General features: G+C 38.6%; 1 protein-coding gene across 1 annotated transcript in view; it reads left to right on the top strand.

The window, feature by feature from the left end:
• FOCAD (focadhesin) overlaps positions 1-14067 on the top strand; it is a 98360-nt gene extending 84293 nt beyond the window's left edge. Inside the window, exons 35-44 of the mRNA XM_051801330.1 lie at positions 569-649; positions 1705-1833; positions 4031-4146; positions 5885-6145; positions 6733-6822; positions 8198-8375; positions 9779-9876; positions 10751-11002; positions 12126-12201; positions 13640-14067. Coding sequence (XP_051657290.1) covers positions 569-649; positions 1705-1833; positions 4031-4146; positions 5885-6145; positions 6733-6822; positions 8198-8375; positions 9779-9876; positions 10751-11002; positions 12126-12201; positions 13640-13713 — 1355 coding nt within the window. The 3' untranslated portion in view covers positions 13714-14067. The remainder of the gene's footprint in view (positions 1-568; positions 650-1704; positions 1834-4030; positions 4147-5884; positions 6146-6732; positions 6823-8197; positions 8376-9778; positions 9877-10750; positions 11003-12125; positions 12202-13639) is intronic.
• Positions 14068-17450: the final 3383 nt, after the last annotated feature.

Raw genomic sequence — 17450 nt, 5'->3', positions numbered from 1 at the left:
TCAATATTTCATTATCTTCTGGTGTTGTTTCAATATCCATTGGTAAAATACAGGCAGGATTATGTCATTGATGAAACTACAGGCAGAAACTAGTGAAGTTGAACCTGTTCACTTTGATGTGAACTAAGTTGGGAACCAATAACAGAAAATGTAGATAAACTTCCTCATCTCAGAAAAAAAGATTGTCTGAATTTTGGCACGCATGCCTGAGGTTAGATAGGTATGGAATGTCACTGTTGTATTAAACTTACTAAAATTTTGAAGCTCTCCCTTTCAAAGCTCAACTTGCATTGCCCAATATTTTTTTAAGGAAGTTCTTATCCCTGACTTTTTAGTTGGTCAAAGAATTTTGTTTTCAAACCGGGCACTTCTCACCACCAGAAATGTTCTTGCCTTAGAAGTGGAAAGGCAAATGCATCTATCAGTCTTGTGCTTTAAATACAGTCACCTACAGAAGTAGTTAGCTCAAACATTGCTCAATTTGGTCTTTAAAAGTACATGGGAGCAGAAGGTTATAATTTTTTGCTGATGATGTTTTAGAATATAAACAGTCCCTTTGTCTTCACAGTTCCTCCAGATTTTAGCTACTTACCTGTAAACAGCTTTATCAGGGCAGCCATTGACTTTGCCATTGAAAGTGGAAAGAAAGGTAAGAAAAGATAAAACTATTTTCCTTTGGGAAATTTGTTATGACTCTTAAGGGTGACCCTAATGACCTGCTTTTATTTGCTAAGAGAACTTTTCTAAATACTAATTTGGATGTTACTGATGTGGGATATTTTAACACAAAAATGAGTAACACCTAAAAAGATAAGGTGGAATTGTGTAGCTAGGTCTTTAGTTTTCTCCATTTAATTTTTGACTTCTTTTCCGGGGGCGAAATGATGTATCTTCCCTGTGGGAATGAAAGTCAAATCACTTTAAGCGTTAGCTTGTATCCTTGGGAATACTCCATCATCAGACCAACTTTATGCTGCTCCTTACTTTGGTAATCCTAGGTTAAGATTCTCTGTAACAGTGGTATTCTAACAGGTTACTACTATGTGTGATAAACACAAAGGAGCCTGAGAAAGTATGATCTTATATGAGGAAGGCTGATAAAGGTAGATGTCTTGGAGTAAAGTCTTAAGGGAGATAAAGCAGGGAGGATTACTCCTTTGTGGAGCTAAGTGAACTCACTGCTGTCCTAAGAAGCAAGTTTTGCTTCAAATGGATGTTAAAAATTGCCCATACTTTGCCTCCAGGAGAACTGTATTAACTTGCTGTGTGGAAGTAACACAGTATGTAGCAAAGGTTAGCACTTACCTGACAATTTTCGTGGCCTGCACCAATAAGATGAGAAAGGAGAGCAGTGTCAGAAAACTTTGTTGTTCTCCCAATACCAAATGCAAAAATACTATCTTACTAGATGAGGAATATCTGTAATTAACTCATAAATTGACTCAAGAACAAGTAACCAGAAAGTTTCTGTTTACCAGTAACAAAAAACCATTTTAGACAGATTAATTTTAGAAACACAGCAGTTGATTATAAACAAGACATAGCTAATTCTCAGATGCAAAAGGAAGTAACAATGATTTCATAATGCTTTTCAGTTCTTCGTTACAGCTTGAACTTCAATGCAGTGTTCACAGTTTTTGGCTGAGTTGTTCAGCCAAATGTCTGTGTATAAAATTCAGGCTCTGATTGAATGTTCTGTTCTAGGTCCTGAAGCTGTCCCAGCTGAGCTGGTGAAAGCAGCATTGGCACCCATTGCATTAATTGGAGAAAGCCATCAGTATCCACCTGTAAACTGGGCATCAGTTCTTTCTCCTTTGATGAGGCTAAACTTTGGTAAGATTAATAGTTTTCTATTAAGTCTTTTGTATTTGTCACAAGACTTCTTTACTAATGCAGCATTCACAAACTTTAGAGTCCACTTAGGGACTTGAAGTTAGCGCAGTTATTAAGTGTTTACTATGCTTTCAGGACCAACTTTTTAATGTTTGCAAGCATGTATTTGTGATCACCATGTGAACACTCTTTTAACACAAGAAAAAACTAAAGAAGATCAGAACTGAGAAGTTTAGAGCAGTATTAGAAATTCCCTAAAGCACTGGTGAAAGTAGCCTGAATATTTCATTTGAATTATTTACTGTAAGAAGAATCCATCATGAAACAACATGAAATTGTATCCTATTTTCAGTATCTGCTAAATGCTTGGTCCAGTGTCCATGTCAGAGGCTGCAGGCAGCTTTTTCACATATTTGAAATACTTGGTAGTTCATCTAGCTATCACTAGTTTGAAATATACTCTCTACTAAATTCCACTGGCTGACAGCTTTAAGAATAATTGAAAGAATTTCCTGTACTGAGCTCTGCAATACTTATGAATAGCTGAAACTTGTTAAATGTATGAGGGATTTTTTTTCATTCTTGTTTTTCGCTTAGGAGTCTTACTTTTGTAAATGAGGGAATTTTCATAGGAAACAGTACATTTGTTTTCTTTTTAGACTTCAAACAGCATCATAGTCTACATTTTTATGCATAAGTTTTCTTCAGTGTCCCTCTGTAGTGTTGTAGAAGTTGCACATCCTTCTCTAGATTATAAATGCATTCAGAAATAGGTCTTTCTATGTGCTAATGAGCATATTCATTTTGTACTAGAAAGTATAATGCAGAACAATTGTATTATGACCTAACAGTCCACCTAGAAATGTGATACTCTTAGACACTTTCTCTGCAACAGCTGTATCATGAATATGTTTGTGAAAATTAGACTACATGCTCAGTTCTGTCGGATACTCTATGTTACTCATGTCTGAGAATTCATGACTGGTTTTGTGAACCTGAAGTGTTTCACAGATTCTACTGTGAAGATTTGTTCATATATAAACATGGAAGACAGCAGATTGCTTTCTCATCTTCCAGGGTTTATTGTAGCTGTTGCTGAGCAGAAACCATATTACATGATTGTAGTACTATGTTTTTCTTATTCAGGAGTGCTCTGAAGTGAACAGTCTTAAGCAAATCATGCATCTTATGTGTCATAAGATATATAATCTTATAAGCTGTTCAAGATAGAATTATTCAGTTGTTATCTTGTTAAAATTTCACCCTTTCCAAGTTCTGCCAATTATTTAGTTTATTTTATAAGATATTTTATTTAGAAGAGCCTGACACTGCACTCTTAAATTTTTGCTTTGTTTATGCACTAATGTTAGTGAACTTTATAAAAGTCATACTGTGTTGATTGTCTCTTTCGTTACTTAAAGAACATTTGCAAAGCACCTATTTAAGCTTTATGCTGATGTTTGACAGTAATGGATCTTCTGTCTAATGGGTCAAATGCCAGTATAATACATACTTAAATTGTTTGTCCTTATGTTGCTGTAGCAGTCATGAACTATATTGAACCCATGCCATTGCTCAAAGTACCTCTTCATCATCTTTATGACCTGTCACTCTATTAAGAAAAGGACTGTACCGGTCATTAAGAGGACTTTAAAGAGAAAAAAATAAGGATTCCATAACCATCCTAACTTCTATGCAAATTAAGGTCTTCCCACGTGCTAACCTGGAAAATGTTGCAACCAACCACCCACAGCGGTAATGGTGATTAACCTCTGTTTGTGGCATATTATATGGACATGGGATACTTGGAAGAGTAGGAACATGTGAACAAATGGTAATTACTCCTGCATTTGAGAGGAAGGGATATTGACTCATCTTTCCTTCTGTGGATTACATCTTATCTTTATTTGGTGAAGAGGGTTTTATTTTTACTTTTCTTAGCATTCTGACATTTTTGTTCTTGAGTGAATTGAAAGTAACTTGGACAAATGCTGAGACTTCTTGCTGGAAGTGCATGAATGGGAAGAGGATTCTTCTAACATGTTAACATTAAAAACCTTAAGTAGCACTTCTAGAAAAATAAGTTGTAATGTAGTGCTCTAGTAAAACAATAGCCCTCCTTTATTTTATGACTTGAGAACAAATTTAAGGCGGAAATAATTTCTTTGTAACTTACGTTTGTTTTCTTCTGTTGTAGGTGACGAGGTAAAACATCTCTGCCTTCAACTGGCTGTGACACAGGCCCAGTCATCTAAAAATGCAGCAATGCTTTTGGGCATGTGGGTGGCACCTCCTCTTGTCTACAGTCTCAGTGTATGTATGTCAGAAAACCTGTGGGAGTTCAGCACCTCTTTCCTATAAACTTCCTCAGTCATGATATTAAGAATGTCTCACCAGAAAAGGATTACTGGTTTCACAGTTCTTCAGAAATACTGTTTAGCAAGTGTTTATAATGAGAGAAATGTTATTCTGGGGCCTTGAAATTCAGGGCAGACTTAAGATCTGGTACACTGGTTTTACATTACTGCTTAAGACCTTTTTCCTCTCTCTCATTTTGTGCTGTAACTCTGACAACCTGGAGACATAAGAAGAGATGGTATGTAGGGAGAAAAAGTATCTTTTATTATACCAACTGATTGTATTAGAAAAAGGTCCAACTTAATCTGTGCAGAAGCTTACCTGCTTCTTCTAGCCTTGTCTCTTGATCTAGTAAAATACATTATGTCTTGAAAGCGTTGCCTTAATTCTGTAGATTATTGACAGCAGGAGATCTGGAACGCACGCAGACGATCAATATGATCAGCGATGTCCAATTTATTATTTAAATGAGTTAACTTTTATACAGTTTAGTTTCTTCTGGGTACGTGATTACAACAAGGTGATTGGATAGCTCAGTCTGTGCAGGCATCTCATGCCTTCAGTTCATTGGTTCTGAAGCTCTGTCCATGCGGCCTGACATCATACGTGCCACCCAAAGTCCCTCCTATCGATCCGCCTTTAGGGACTTTCCAAGATTCTGCAGGTGTCTCTTTATCTCCAGCTTTCCCACAACTTTCTACTATAAACATACTATTTTCTCATACCTTATAACTATAAACACACAGCTAACAAGTATAAACTCACATAGTTTCACACAGTCTGTAAGTATAAACACCACACAGCTTGCAACTTCCAAAGTTATGTCAAGCAAGGCCTACAAAAATGCAGGAGAAATTGTTCACACAATCCTGATCTCCCAACAGTAGATACCCAAGAGACTAACCTACAGCATGATCAGATTTGGGCTTATCCTCCATTATTTGGGCTTATCCTCCTGTTCTTCTGGAGATACAGTGTGGACTCCATGGTACAGTATGTAAAACTCTCTTAATTCCACAGTAGGCTTGACTGCACAGTTCTGTCAGTTTATACAAGTTCAGGAGCAGGTTTGTGACAATTCTCAAAAAATTCATTGTGTATTTCTGTGACCTATTACAGTTCTTCAAGGGGTGTTTTTGTCTTATATTTTTTGATTCATTAGTCTTAAATATGCGAACAGTTAGTGGAAATTTTAAGATATATAATTGGTAAGGTATCAAAAAGAAAGATTTTATTTCTGAGCACCACATTGCCAGCTGCAGTGGGAATTTGAGGTCACAAAATCAGGTTAACCAGTGTGTAAACTCTGCATTTCTTACCAGTAGGTATTCATTCTTCCTCACTAGCTGGCAACATTAATGGTGCCGTGACTACAATACTTCTGTCCTTGGCTGTCTAGAGTGTCTGTATGCTTTGTGTAGGAATGCAGTGGGCCCCATGTAGTAAAATCATACAGAGATGTGGTATTTAGGGTTCATTGAAAGTAAGTTCCTCAATTTTTAAGGAAAACAGAATGTTGACATGTTTGAACTCATCAAAAGTGGGAGGAAAAAGTGAGAGGTATTGTGATTTAAAGAGTGCTTTTTGAAGTGGCTTTTGAGCCACTTTTTAAATAATTTCATCCTTTATAACAATAGTTCAAAGTCAATGAAGAGGTAGAATCTGAAACTGAGTTAAAGTTTTTCCTTTTCAGATGAAAACTCAGAAGTACCTTTTCATGTCCCTGTCCCTGTGGATGCAACACGTTGGAGAAGACAAACTGCAGTCTTTTACAGAAGTGCTTCTGATACAACAATTTGAAGTGAAGAACCGCACAAAACCCCTAGAAATTTGCCAGTGTGTTCTACATGGGCTTATCCAGGCAATGAAACTTCCCAGCCCTGCCCAGTTTTGCTGGAGCTTTCTGTGCCAGGCTGTGGAGAAAATATATGAGCTTCTTCCAAATGAGGTTCAGGTAAGGAATAAGTATGAGGTGTATGAACGTTGTAGCTAGATATTTTTAGTGATGGTAAGTCCCGTCTTTTTGCACTGACCCATCAGATTTGAAAAATGAATTAGTTGTACAATTTTTAATGATAATAGTTAAAAGAGTAGCTTAATTTCAACTGAAGTTACTTTTGGTTACTTTAGAATATGACATTGTGAACCCAATTTAATGTATGCTTCTCCTTCATAAGTGATTTGGTAATGGAAAAATACACTATTAATGCTGAAATAGATGTTATTGAAACAGAAGCAGACAACAATTAGAAGGCTTTATTTTTTTTTTCTCCACAAGCATTCAGTTTTTCACGGTGATTTAAAGAAGCTATCTAGCTACAGGTAGGCAGGAGGTAGAAAATACCTCCAAGGAAGGGCACTTTTTCATTAAAAATAAAACAAGCTCTTTGAAAGTATTCAACTGCCATTATTCTTGTATAATAAAGTACAGTGAATTCCCCAGCAAATACAGAATTTCTAAAATAGATTAAGTAAAATGAGTCTAGAGACTAGAATACTGGAAATAGACATTTAAATACACATTTACTTTTCTGTTTGCAGAGAGATGAACTGGAGATGTATATTGATGTAGCAAAATGTATCTCAGAAATGGCTGATTCAGAGGTTGATCGCATTGTCCAGATCTCGAAGGTAATTATGTTTTGATTCTGGTCTTTTATCACCAAATCACGCAAAACAAGCATACTTCATCATTTTGTTGTCACCAGACTCTTTTAGCTGATTAACAGCATTAATTGTCTTATCTGCTATGCAAGTAAGAGTGTTATGGATCTAATCTGCAGGCAAAAGTGCCTGCAGCAAAAGTGCAAAGAACCCATATCCAAAACTTTCTCAACTGAAATACTGCTGTTTTCACCTGGGAGCTTTGAACTTGGGAGAATTTTAAATAAGTTGGTCAGGTGGGGGTTGGCCTCTTCTCCCAGGCAACCAGCAATAGAACAAGAGGACACAGTCTTAAGCTGTGCCAGTGGAGGTTTAGGTTGGACATTAGGAAGAATTTCTTCACAGAAAGGGTGAATAGGTATTGCAGTGGGCTGTCCAGGGAGGTGATGGAGTCACTATCCCTGGAGGTGTTTAAGGAAAGACTAGATGTGGCACTTAGTACCAGGGTCTAGTTGACAAGGTGGTGTTTGGTCATAGGTTGGACTCAATGATTTCAGAGATCTTTTCCAACTTAATTGATTCTGTGATTCTGTAAAGTTACTTCTGTTAGCCAAACAGGAATGATGTTAGATCTTCTGGATCCCAGACTGATGATGCAAACTGCAAACCATGGTCCTCTTTGGTTAACATAACCACCTACTTGAAAAGGAGTGTAATTGTATCCTGGTGATTAGCTGTCCTCGAACTGGTGGATCCGTGCTTCTCTTAAAAACGTGAAGTAATTGACTGGACATCCTTTGATTCTTGACTGTTGTTATATTTGCATTCACACTTAGAATGTTTCCTGATTAATATGGAATCAATTAGCAGTGGAATTCTTAGAGCTGAAATGCTAAGGAAATGACCTGTGTGGAAACACTTTATGGTTTCAGAACAGGCTTTTATAGACAAACATCCATGACTTAAAGCTGTGCTGTTCTTTTTGCTAACAGACTCACTAGAGAATCAAACATTCAAATAGTTAGGGAAGCTGAACTGACATTTCCTTGTATTTTTTAGTTCCTATTTCCACACTGGAAAACACCATTTAAGAAAACCTCTTTTTTGTCACTGCATTGAATTTATCTTGCAAGAAGACTTGAATCTCCAGAACTGTCAAACTGACTCATTTCAATTTAAAGGAGAATGTAAGATTTAAAGCAGCATGAAAACAAACTGTACTGAGTTACACTTTGCTGGATTATTTGGACCACTGTAAAGTTCGAATAATATGTACAGTCTTCTGTTTAATAATATATCTTCGGGAAAAATGAGCCTGCTAGATATTCAAAGAATGCCGCATTTACTGTTCCCACAAGAAACACCCATTTCAACTTAACATGTTTTTTAATTGCATTTGCAGAACAATATAGAGAAGGCCACATTCGTGAAAGTGTATTTGGTTTCCCAAGGCAGACTGTCTCTGATGAACTTGAATGCTGTGATTGATACTGTGGCAGGGTATCACCAGAAAGAAAATATTTTATGGATGTTCTTGTATAGTTTTTATCATGCTCGTATTACGAGACATGAAAACACAGGTAAGATCGGGCTTAAATAAGAATCAACAAGACAATGAACAGATATTGATAAATCTACACTGATGCTTTTAAAATAATTCTAAGATGGTTTAACCCAAGTGTTTCCAAATTTATCCATATTAGAAACCACTGTCTTCAGAATTTTTGTATTCTTCAAATACTTGTATCAAACATTGCTTTTATGTTTTTCTCCAATTCTTTATTTTTTCATGGTTCAGCTACAAGTTATTTATCTCATCAAGATGGTTTACAGACCAGAGTTTTGACTAGATCCTTATCTCCCACTCTTTTCAGACTCTCAGTGTAAGGTAGTGTAAGGTCATGAATGTACATAGTACATCAGAGACCTGTAATAGTGCCACTCTGCTAACCTTCAGATGTAATAAATGACTTGGCGGTGTGTGTGACACAGTCGGTGGGGGAATGTTCCCGTGAAACTGATTGAACCAGGGAGATAGCCTGCTTTCCTGGAAAGCTTGCTCTGAATTAACACAGGAAACAAATCTGGTGGGTTAAGGATTTGGAGTGGCTCAGCAATGGGTCTGACAGAGCACTGAGGCTGACACAAGAGAAGTGGGAGAATCACACAGAAAGATAAAGGAGGAAGAAACAACAGAAAGAGGCAAGAATGAGGTCTCATTTTCATGGCAGAAGGGTCTTTGTCTGCCTGTGTTCACAGAACAAGTTGAATGCATTATATTGCCAGATGCCTTAGCTGCCAGCTGTGTTTGAAGAACTTCAAAAAATATTGAGTTTCAATTATGTGAAGTGAGGCTTCCTGGGTAAAAGAGGAGCAGCGTGAAAGAGGGCACTTGTAAAGATTACATGGAAATGGTAGCGTATGAAGTGACATGGTCTCAAATGTGAATTCATTTGTAGGAGATACAATAGGTTATGGACAGCAGAATCTGGATCAGTGAGATGTGTTCCATCCTTGGGTTGAATTGAGGGCTGATTTTATTTGTGTGCCTTGGCCATATTTTACTGATCCTCTCAACACCGTAGGAACCTTTTCACAGCACTGCCCTCATTCTTGCCCAATCTACAGTGACATCAGTGCTAGACTTAGATGAAGTACTGGGGGAAAAACTTGAGGGAGGCTTTAGAGTTCTGTGGTCATGTATGTAGACTTGGTTAGTGGGGTCTGCAGGCTGCCATTATGTGAAACAATTTTTGCTCAGTGTTCTTTTCTCTGTGTGTTCAATGTGTTCCCTGCATTATAATCAAAGTTTCTGTACTCTTTAAAGGCTCATATGTCTTCTGTCAGTGGCAACCATGTTGGTGATCATTATTCTTCTACAGTCAGTACTTTCTTTCTATAGTGATTTTCTGTGCTTGCTTTTTAATGAAAAACAGTGCATTCTAGTGTTTTGCATGAGTCAATGTTCTTTTTCGTTTTCTAGGAGTTATGAAAAGAATGGACTGGCTGCTAGACCTGATGGGCTGCATCAGCAATGTAGCATACAAGTCAATACTCTTACAAAATGTCAATCTTAAAGAGGTACATGCTGTGAAAATAATTTGCAGCAGGAAAAAAGGAGGTTCTGATATATTTCACATTCTTCCTCGGTAATAAGTGTTATTCCCCATGCTTTTATATTTTAGAAGATTGTGATCTTTCCTCCACAGAGAAAATCTCAATTTTTGTGAATGAATGTGTGTTTAGTAAATGAATAAATATTTAAAACTCTTACTCTAAAATGACCTTGACATTTAAATTATGATAGAAGCTAAAGGAAATAATTACTTCACATTTACTGTATTTAGAACAATTGAAGGAAAATTTTGAATATACTCGTAGAACTGTCTAGGCAGGTCAGAACTGTGTAGCTGCTGTTTCTGAGGGGGCTTGGACAGTTTTAGAGAAATAATGTTGTTTAGGTCTTCTGTTTGAGGACAAAAAATAAGCTGCTGCTTAGATCAGAAAGGCATTTGTTACATTGCTATAATATTTCCCAACCACCAAAAGGGTGAGCATCTCTGATTTCACTCAACAGTCAGGTTGCTATGAAGAAGTTATTTCTCCATTTTAAATGAAACGTGTATCCGCTTTAATATAAAGGATGATTTAAAAAAAAGTGTACTTCTTTTCTTTCTGTTGTAGACAGTTTAGTTTGAATTTAGAAAGAGGCATAAGCTGTTTCAAAGCATGGAAGAATATTAAGCACTTTTTTGTTCTTGCATTTTGAGTTTTAGCTGAATTTTCAGATGATTGTTTTGAGGAGCAAGTCACTACCTGGATTTTGGTTTTGGGGTTGGTTTCTTTCTTGGATGGATTTTTTTGTTGTTGTTTTTATGGTTTTTTTAATTGGGCTTTTCCCCCCTTTTGTATTATTCATTTAATAAAAGTGCATTTTTGCTTTTTTCCTGTTTAGTGCATAGATTTTCTCCTGTGGCTGTTTGCGGCTTCTGTGGTGGCCTGGGCTGACCATGGTGCACCATTACTGCTTGGCCTCAGTGCTGACTGGTCACCATGGAAGCACCACACGATATTACCGCAGTTATCTGAGGATCACATTGGCAAGCACCCAACTGACAAGTTTGCTGTGCAAGAAGCTCTCACTCTCCTTCCAAGCAGCATTTCCCTTTTGCTGGCTAAAGAGCCTTGGAAAGAACAAACCCAGAAGGTAAAATTGTGTGTAGTGGTAAGCATTTTACAAGAGTCAGAAAGGACCCCATTTTTAGTAGTCAGCTTGGGTCTTACGTAGAGCAGTTATTTCCTCTACATTTATTGCATATGAATTGTTATATCACTTTTCTTTATTTTTAATCAGATATGAATGTAGTTGCTGAAGTAAAATGGGAGGATTGCAAAGAAAAACATAATTCCAAAGATGGGAATTAAACTCTTTAGAAGGTACAGTCATGATAGGAGAGTTTGGAGCTGCTGGTAGCAAGTCAGTCTTATTAACACTGAAAAACAGACCCCCTGCAACAGTTGGACATGCAACAGTATCAATTTGGGGCAATCAAAGGTCTCTTTGTAGTTTGTATCATTTGGTTTCAAGTATGAGTTGAAAATAAGTGTGGAAAATTGTGCCTAGTTTGTCTACTGTAGATTGCATCTAGTTGATATATGGGGAAATACTGTTATCAACCTTTAGATTAATAGTTAGCCGTTTTGTGGAAACCAGAATCTGTTATGAACTCATTCCTCTGAGCAGGTTCCTGTGCTCAGAGCTACCACTGAAGTCAGAATTCAGAATGTGGGAGAAATGCAGGGCCTAATTAGGCTTTAAGGAAGAATTTGAGGTCTTGCCCTGAAAATCATCCTTATAAGTTTGAAATACTGTGTTGTTCTCCAGACACCTCACACTGCCAGAGAAAAGTAGTGAAATATGAGAGAGGTCAAAAGAGGAACAAAGGCAATAAGAGTTCTGAGGGATTTGCAGTAGAACATTTGGACAAGAGACTAATAAGAAAGAATCATATTATTAGGTGAAAGGCATGAACAGGCGAGATGGTGGCAAACTATTTACTGTGCCTTCTTCATTGCAAAGAATTATTGCTGTGATAATGGGAAGGAACAAAGGGAGTTTCAGATCCAGCTGTGGGAAAAATTGCCCTGACAGTGAGATGTACTCCAGGGCATTTGGATACTCTGGGCAGAAGCTTCATTGGCCACTGCCTCTGATTAGATAATTGAATTTAGCAGCAATCAGATGTTGCCTGTCAAACTGAAAAGAATTTGTCATGTTTTGATGCAGAGACTCTTTTAATTGAGACTTTTCTTCCTATTTCAATCTTTAGTTTATTGACTGGCTGATCAATATGATGGAAAGTCCTAAGGAAGCATTATCAAAGTCTTCCATGGACCTGCTGAAAGGTAAGATACTTTTAATTGGGTCCTTATTTTTCGAAACTATCAGGACAGATCAAAATGCAGTTGTTAAAAGGAGTGAGATGAGCTATATTTTGTCTTTAAGAAAACTGTCACAGGTAAGTTAATATTCTTGTCTGTAACACCTTCTTATATTTGCTGTCTCATCTGCTTACTATGTAGCACTGAGGATCCTAAGGATCTAAAGGTAATCTAGTCCTACAGGCTTATTTCAGTGATGGATCTGTCCGTTGTTTTTGAAGTTACCCTTAAAAATAAAATGCAACATACTGTTCGGAAACTCTCTAATACTAGAAGAGAAATCACATAACTTAGGTGCAACTGAAGATTGCACTGTAGGGAAGGGATAGGAGACGGACAGTGACAGCCTAGTGAAGTGGTCTGAAAAAAAAGGAAAGAGGAGTGAGGGTTGCTGAAAACATATCTGAAAATAAAGATGGAAAGTAAATGATATTTTGAATTGCAGTAGGAGCCCGTGGCCTTAACATGAATCCCATTGCTCACCTACATATGTAGGATTGTGAATACAATCAGTGCAAGTCATTTTAAGAGGACACTACAAATACTTCCAAGTGAAGTAAGTGCCCTTGTGCTTCCTTCCATTAACACAAGCCACCTCCTTTGGATCACCTGATTTTTTGGACCTAAAAAAGGCTTCTTGAAATCCAGATATAAGTTCTTTTCATTACTAGGACAGTTAGCCTTGTTTTGAGGGTATGCAGTCTTCAGTCACTCTGATAAATTTCTCTGTTGTGTCTGCTGATCTCCACCAGAAGCAATGCCAAGGGCTATTGGCGAATCTCCTCTGTGTATCAGAGGATTCTGATAAACACAGTATATTCTCAGTATGCCCTGATTGAGATAAGTCATTGTTCCCCTTGAGCTTTGCATTATTTTTTTGCTTTTACGTGCTAGAACATGAAACTCCCTTCTGAATAACTAGACTGTGACTAATTTGGCTACTGGATTTTGTCTAAACATATATCTTTACAAATTGAATTAAGGAATCAGTGAGTTGCACAGTTTCGACTTTGTGCTTCTCTTGTTCCCAGTGCCTCCTATCTCCCCTCTTCAATAATTGCTCATTGCATTCAAACTTTCTGCAGTGTGATTCATCTATGTGCCTAAGTGATAGACTAATTATTAGGTGGTGTGATGTCATTTCAGTAGGAGACATGCCATTTATGGCATAGGAAATGCCTAGTACAACATCACATTTCAGAGGGATGTAGAGACTAGTGTACCTTGCAAACAGTGGCAGTAATACTAAAAAGTCATACTGAAAAGTGGAAGAGTCATGAAAAGAGTCAGTAAAAGGAGAATTAAACCCATACCTGTGTTAGTAAAATTAGTAGGGAGAATACACTCACATCTTTTCCAGTCTGGACTGCAAAATTAATTTAATTTTCCCCTGTCTTCACAGTTACACTTCTGGCCTTGAGATCTCTTGCAGAGTTCAAGAAGAAAGCAGTATGGACTAAAGCTTATGGGTGGTAAGATACAGTGCACACCGTATCTTATCCAATGAAGAAAACTGTTCATACTTGAAAACATAATATTATGACTCAGGTATCAATAAACCAAATTCCAAAGACTTTTCCTATCAGAGGGTTTTGAATTGTTTTATTTTACCCTTTTGCCTCCTTATAAAGACTCCTAAGATGAAAACAAATATTTTGTTTTTAACTGATGGGTTGGTGTTCTTCTTCAAACATGCTGAATATAAATGAGAAAGACACATTCAGTTGAGTTTCAATTGAGTTGAGTGACATCTGGGAACCTGGAGTGGAATATTCCTTTAGTTCATGGAAGCTATGTAGGAATAGATGGAAATAAAACAAACTTGTGAAATTTGTTTGGATGTAGCTTATTTACTAAAATGTGTTTTAGTGTAACAGACTTCTGAATGAGCATTCCTTTTTAACTGATAATCCTTTTTTTTTAGAACTAACACTATGTTCTTGTGCAATAGTGACAACACATACATAGTGTGAGCAGTTACAGCAGGTGTATAGTGTGAGCAGCGTTTCTGAAAGGGGTGGTGTGTCTGTCAATTTTGCAGTGGCTTTATAAAGGTCACTGAAATAAGTCAATGATCTGATGACTGTTAAATCTGCAGCTCCAAGACAGCTGCAATTTTCTTTCCACTTATTACTAGTTTTGTCTCCTTTACCCTTCTTTGCACATAAAAAGAATTCTTCTCTGTCTCTAGGAAAAAGAGACAATACAGCAATTCTTTTCCACCTTTACCATCTTAAATAGATTAGCTTGTGCTATTTTTCTTATTTAATACTTTTCTCTTTCTGAAGGAAGAGAGAACTTTGCTACTTTGCAGTCTCGCTAAGACAGATCTTAAAGAGGGTTTGTATTTACAAATCCTCCTTGCTGGAGTAGACAAAAATTAACTCAATATAATTGCTTGGGCACTGTTCCTTAATGTCTTTTGAAACAGTACTAGTGACAGAATTGTTGATTTTGATCAGCTTGAAGGAAATGTCACCACCCTACATCTAGAAGACACACCTCATTGCAGGAATTCTCCTATTTTCAGGACTGGTAACATTTCATCTGTGAAAGAAATTCTCCTCTGACTTCTTGGTCACTTGGTCTGTTCAGCCTGTAGAAGAGAAGTCTGAGGGGAGACCTCATTGCAGTCCCAACTTCCTCATGAGAGGGAGAGGAGGGGCAGACACTGATCTCTTTGTGTGGTGACCAGTGACACAGGACGTGAGGGAATGGCCTGAAGTTGTGTCAGTGGAGGTGTAGGTTGGATATTAGAGAAAGATTCTTCACCCAAAGGGTGGGTGGGCACTGGAACAGGCTCCCCAGGGAAGTGGTCACAGCACCAAGCCTGACAGAGTTCAGGAAGTGTTTGAACAATGATCTCAGGCACATGATGTGACTCTTGGGGTTGTCTTGTGCAGGTACAGAAGCTGGACTTAGTGATCCTTGTGGATCCCTTTCAGCTCAGAATATGCTTTGATTCTATGATTCTTGGCAGTAGTGGGGGGGGGTTGTTTCTCATCCAACAAGGCTACTGTGGGATGGCAGTGGGCTTCCCACAGTGATTGGACGTTTCTTCAGTGATTGAGTGTGTGGAGGATTAGTGCAGTACTTGTTTGTGTTTCCAAAATAGTGTATATTTAATTGTAATTTCATGCTGCATATGCAGCTGTATATGGACAATACTATCTAAAGGTGAATGTGCAGAATGACTCACTGAAAGCAGTTGTCACTGAGTCAGTATCTTAGCTGATGACATTTCTATTTGTGTGTATACTTCTAAGTAACATCTAACAAAGCCAAATATGTCACATTTTAATAGTGCCATCTCTAATGTACTGTTTCAAGCTAACTTATACCTTTACTTATCTTAGTTTACATGTGTAGTAGCATTTTAATTCAGATGAAATTTTTGTCTTTTTTAAAGGGAACCACTGGGTAATGCCTACTTGCTGTGTTTTTAGTTTGCGTAGTGGAGCAGTATATAGAATCATAGAATCATAGAATCGATTGGGTTGGAAAAGACCTCTGAGATCATCGAGTCCAACCCTTGGTCCAAATCCAGTCCATTTACTAGATCATGACACTCAGTGCCACGTCCAATCTGCGTTTAAAAATCTCCAGGGATGGTGAATCCACCACCTCTCTGGGCAGCCCATTCCAATGCCTGATCACTCTCTCTGTAAAGAATTTTCTCCTGATATCCAACTTAAATTTCCCCTGGCGGAGCTTAAGCCCGTGCCCCCTTGTCCTATTGCTGAGTGCCTGAGAGAAGAGACCAACCCCCACCTGGCTAGAACTTCCCTTCAGGTAGTTATAGACGGTGATGAGGTCACCTCTGAGCCTCCTCTTCTCCAGCCTAAACAACTCCAGCTCCCTCAGCCTCTCCCCATAGGACTTGTGCTCGAGTCCCTTCACCAGCCTCGTTGCTCTTCTCTGGACCCACTCCAGCACCTCAATATCCTTTCTGAACTGATGGGCCCAGAACTGAACACAGTACTCAAGGTGTGGCCTCACCAACGCAGAGTTCAGGGGAAGGATCACTTCCCTGGTCCTGCTGACCACACTATTTTTGATACAGGACAAGATCCCATTGGCCTTCTTGGCCACCTGGGCACACTGTTGGCTCATGTTGAGCTTCCTGTCAGTTAGTACCCCCAGGTCCCTTTCTGCCTGGCTGCTCTCCAGCCACTCTGTGCCCAGCCTGTAGCACTGCAGGGGGTTGTTGTGGCCAAAGTGCAGGATCCGGCACTTGGCTTTATTGAACTTCATCCCATTGGAATCAGCCCATCTCTCAAGTCTATCCAGATCCCTCTGCAGAGCCCTCCTGCCTTCCAACAGGTCAACACTCCCTCCCAATTTGGTGTCATCAGCAAATTTGCTGATGATGGACTCAATAAAATATAAACATCTGAATTAACTGAATTTCTACTCATGTGTAGTAAAAAATGTAAGCCAAGGGATGGCATGGTATGGCCTGAGGGTGGCAATGCTAACACAGCTGCAGGGAGCACTGAGAGTTTAGAAGCATATTGAAATTTTTGTACACCAGATATCAGATATAAGAAGTAAACAGGATGAACTGGAAGCATTAGCGAGCTCCCAGACCTGTGATATCATTGGGATTAGTGAGACTTGGTAGAATGAGTCCCATGACTGGAGTGCTGGGATGCAGGGCTATGGGCTGTTAAGGAGGGGTAGGCTGGTTAGATGAGACAAAGGAGTTGCACTGTGTATGAGGAACAGGTTTGACTGTACAGTCCTTACAGTTAAGGTTGAAAGCCTCTGGGTGAGAATTAGGGGGATGGAAAACAAAGCAGATGTCATTGTGGTTGTCTGCTGTTGTTCAGTCATCCATGACACCAGCACTGACTATTTAATCTATGGACAATGAGGAGAAATCTCTGGATCAGTAGCCCTCGTCTGACAGGGGGAGAGCTGTAACCCCCACTTTAGCAAGACCCAGAAGGACCACTCTGCATGCAAGTCACAGTGCAAAACAAAATGGCCGTTTATTGGACATGGACGCCGGCTTATAAAGGGAGAGCAGGGAACTTGCTAGAACAAAGGGTGGAGACTGGGAAAAGTATTCAAGGAGCAGCCAATCACAGTAACAAGGGGTGGAACTTATCTAAACATGGACAAACAAAAGGCCATCTGTGGGGAATACTGCGATGGAGCAGGGTCGGACAAATAAGGAAAGGGTTTACATAGAACCAATAGGAGAAGAG

This window comes from Manacus candei, unplaced genomic scaffold (genome assembly GCF_025592945.1).
Source record: "Manacus candei isolate 608988 ecotype Guabito, Panama unplaced genomic scaffold, ASM2559294v1 h1tg000051l, whole genome shotgun sequence".
Classification (NCBI taxonomy): domain Eukaryota; kingdom Metazoa; phylum Chordata; class Aves; order Passeriformes; family Pipridae; genus Manacus; species Manacus candei.
This window is presented reverse-complemented; position numbering and strand designations above follow the sequence as displayed.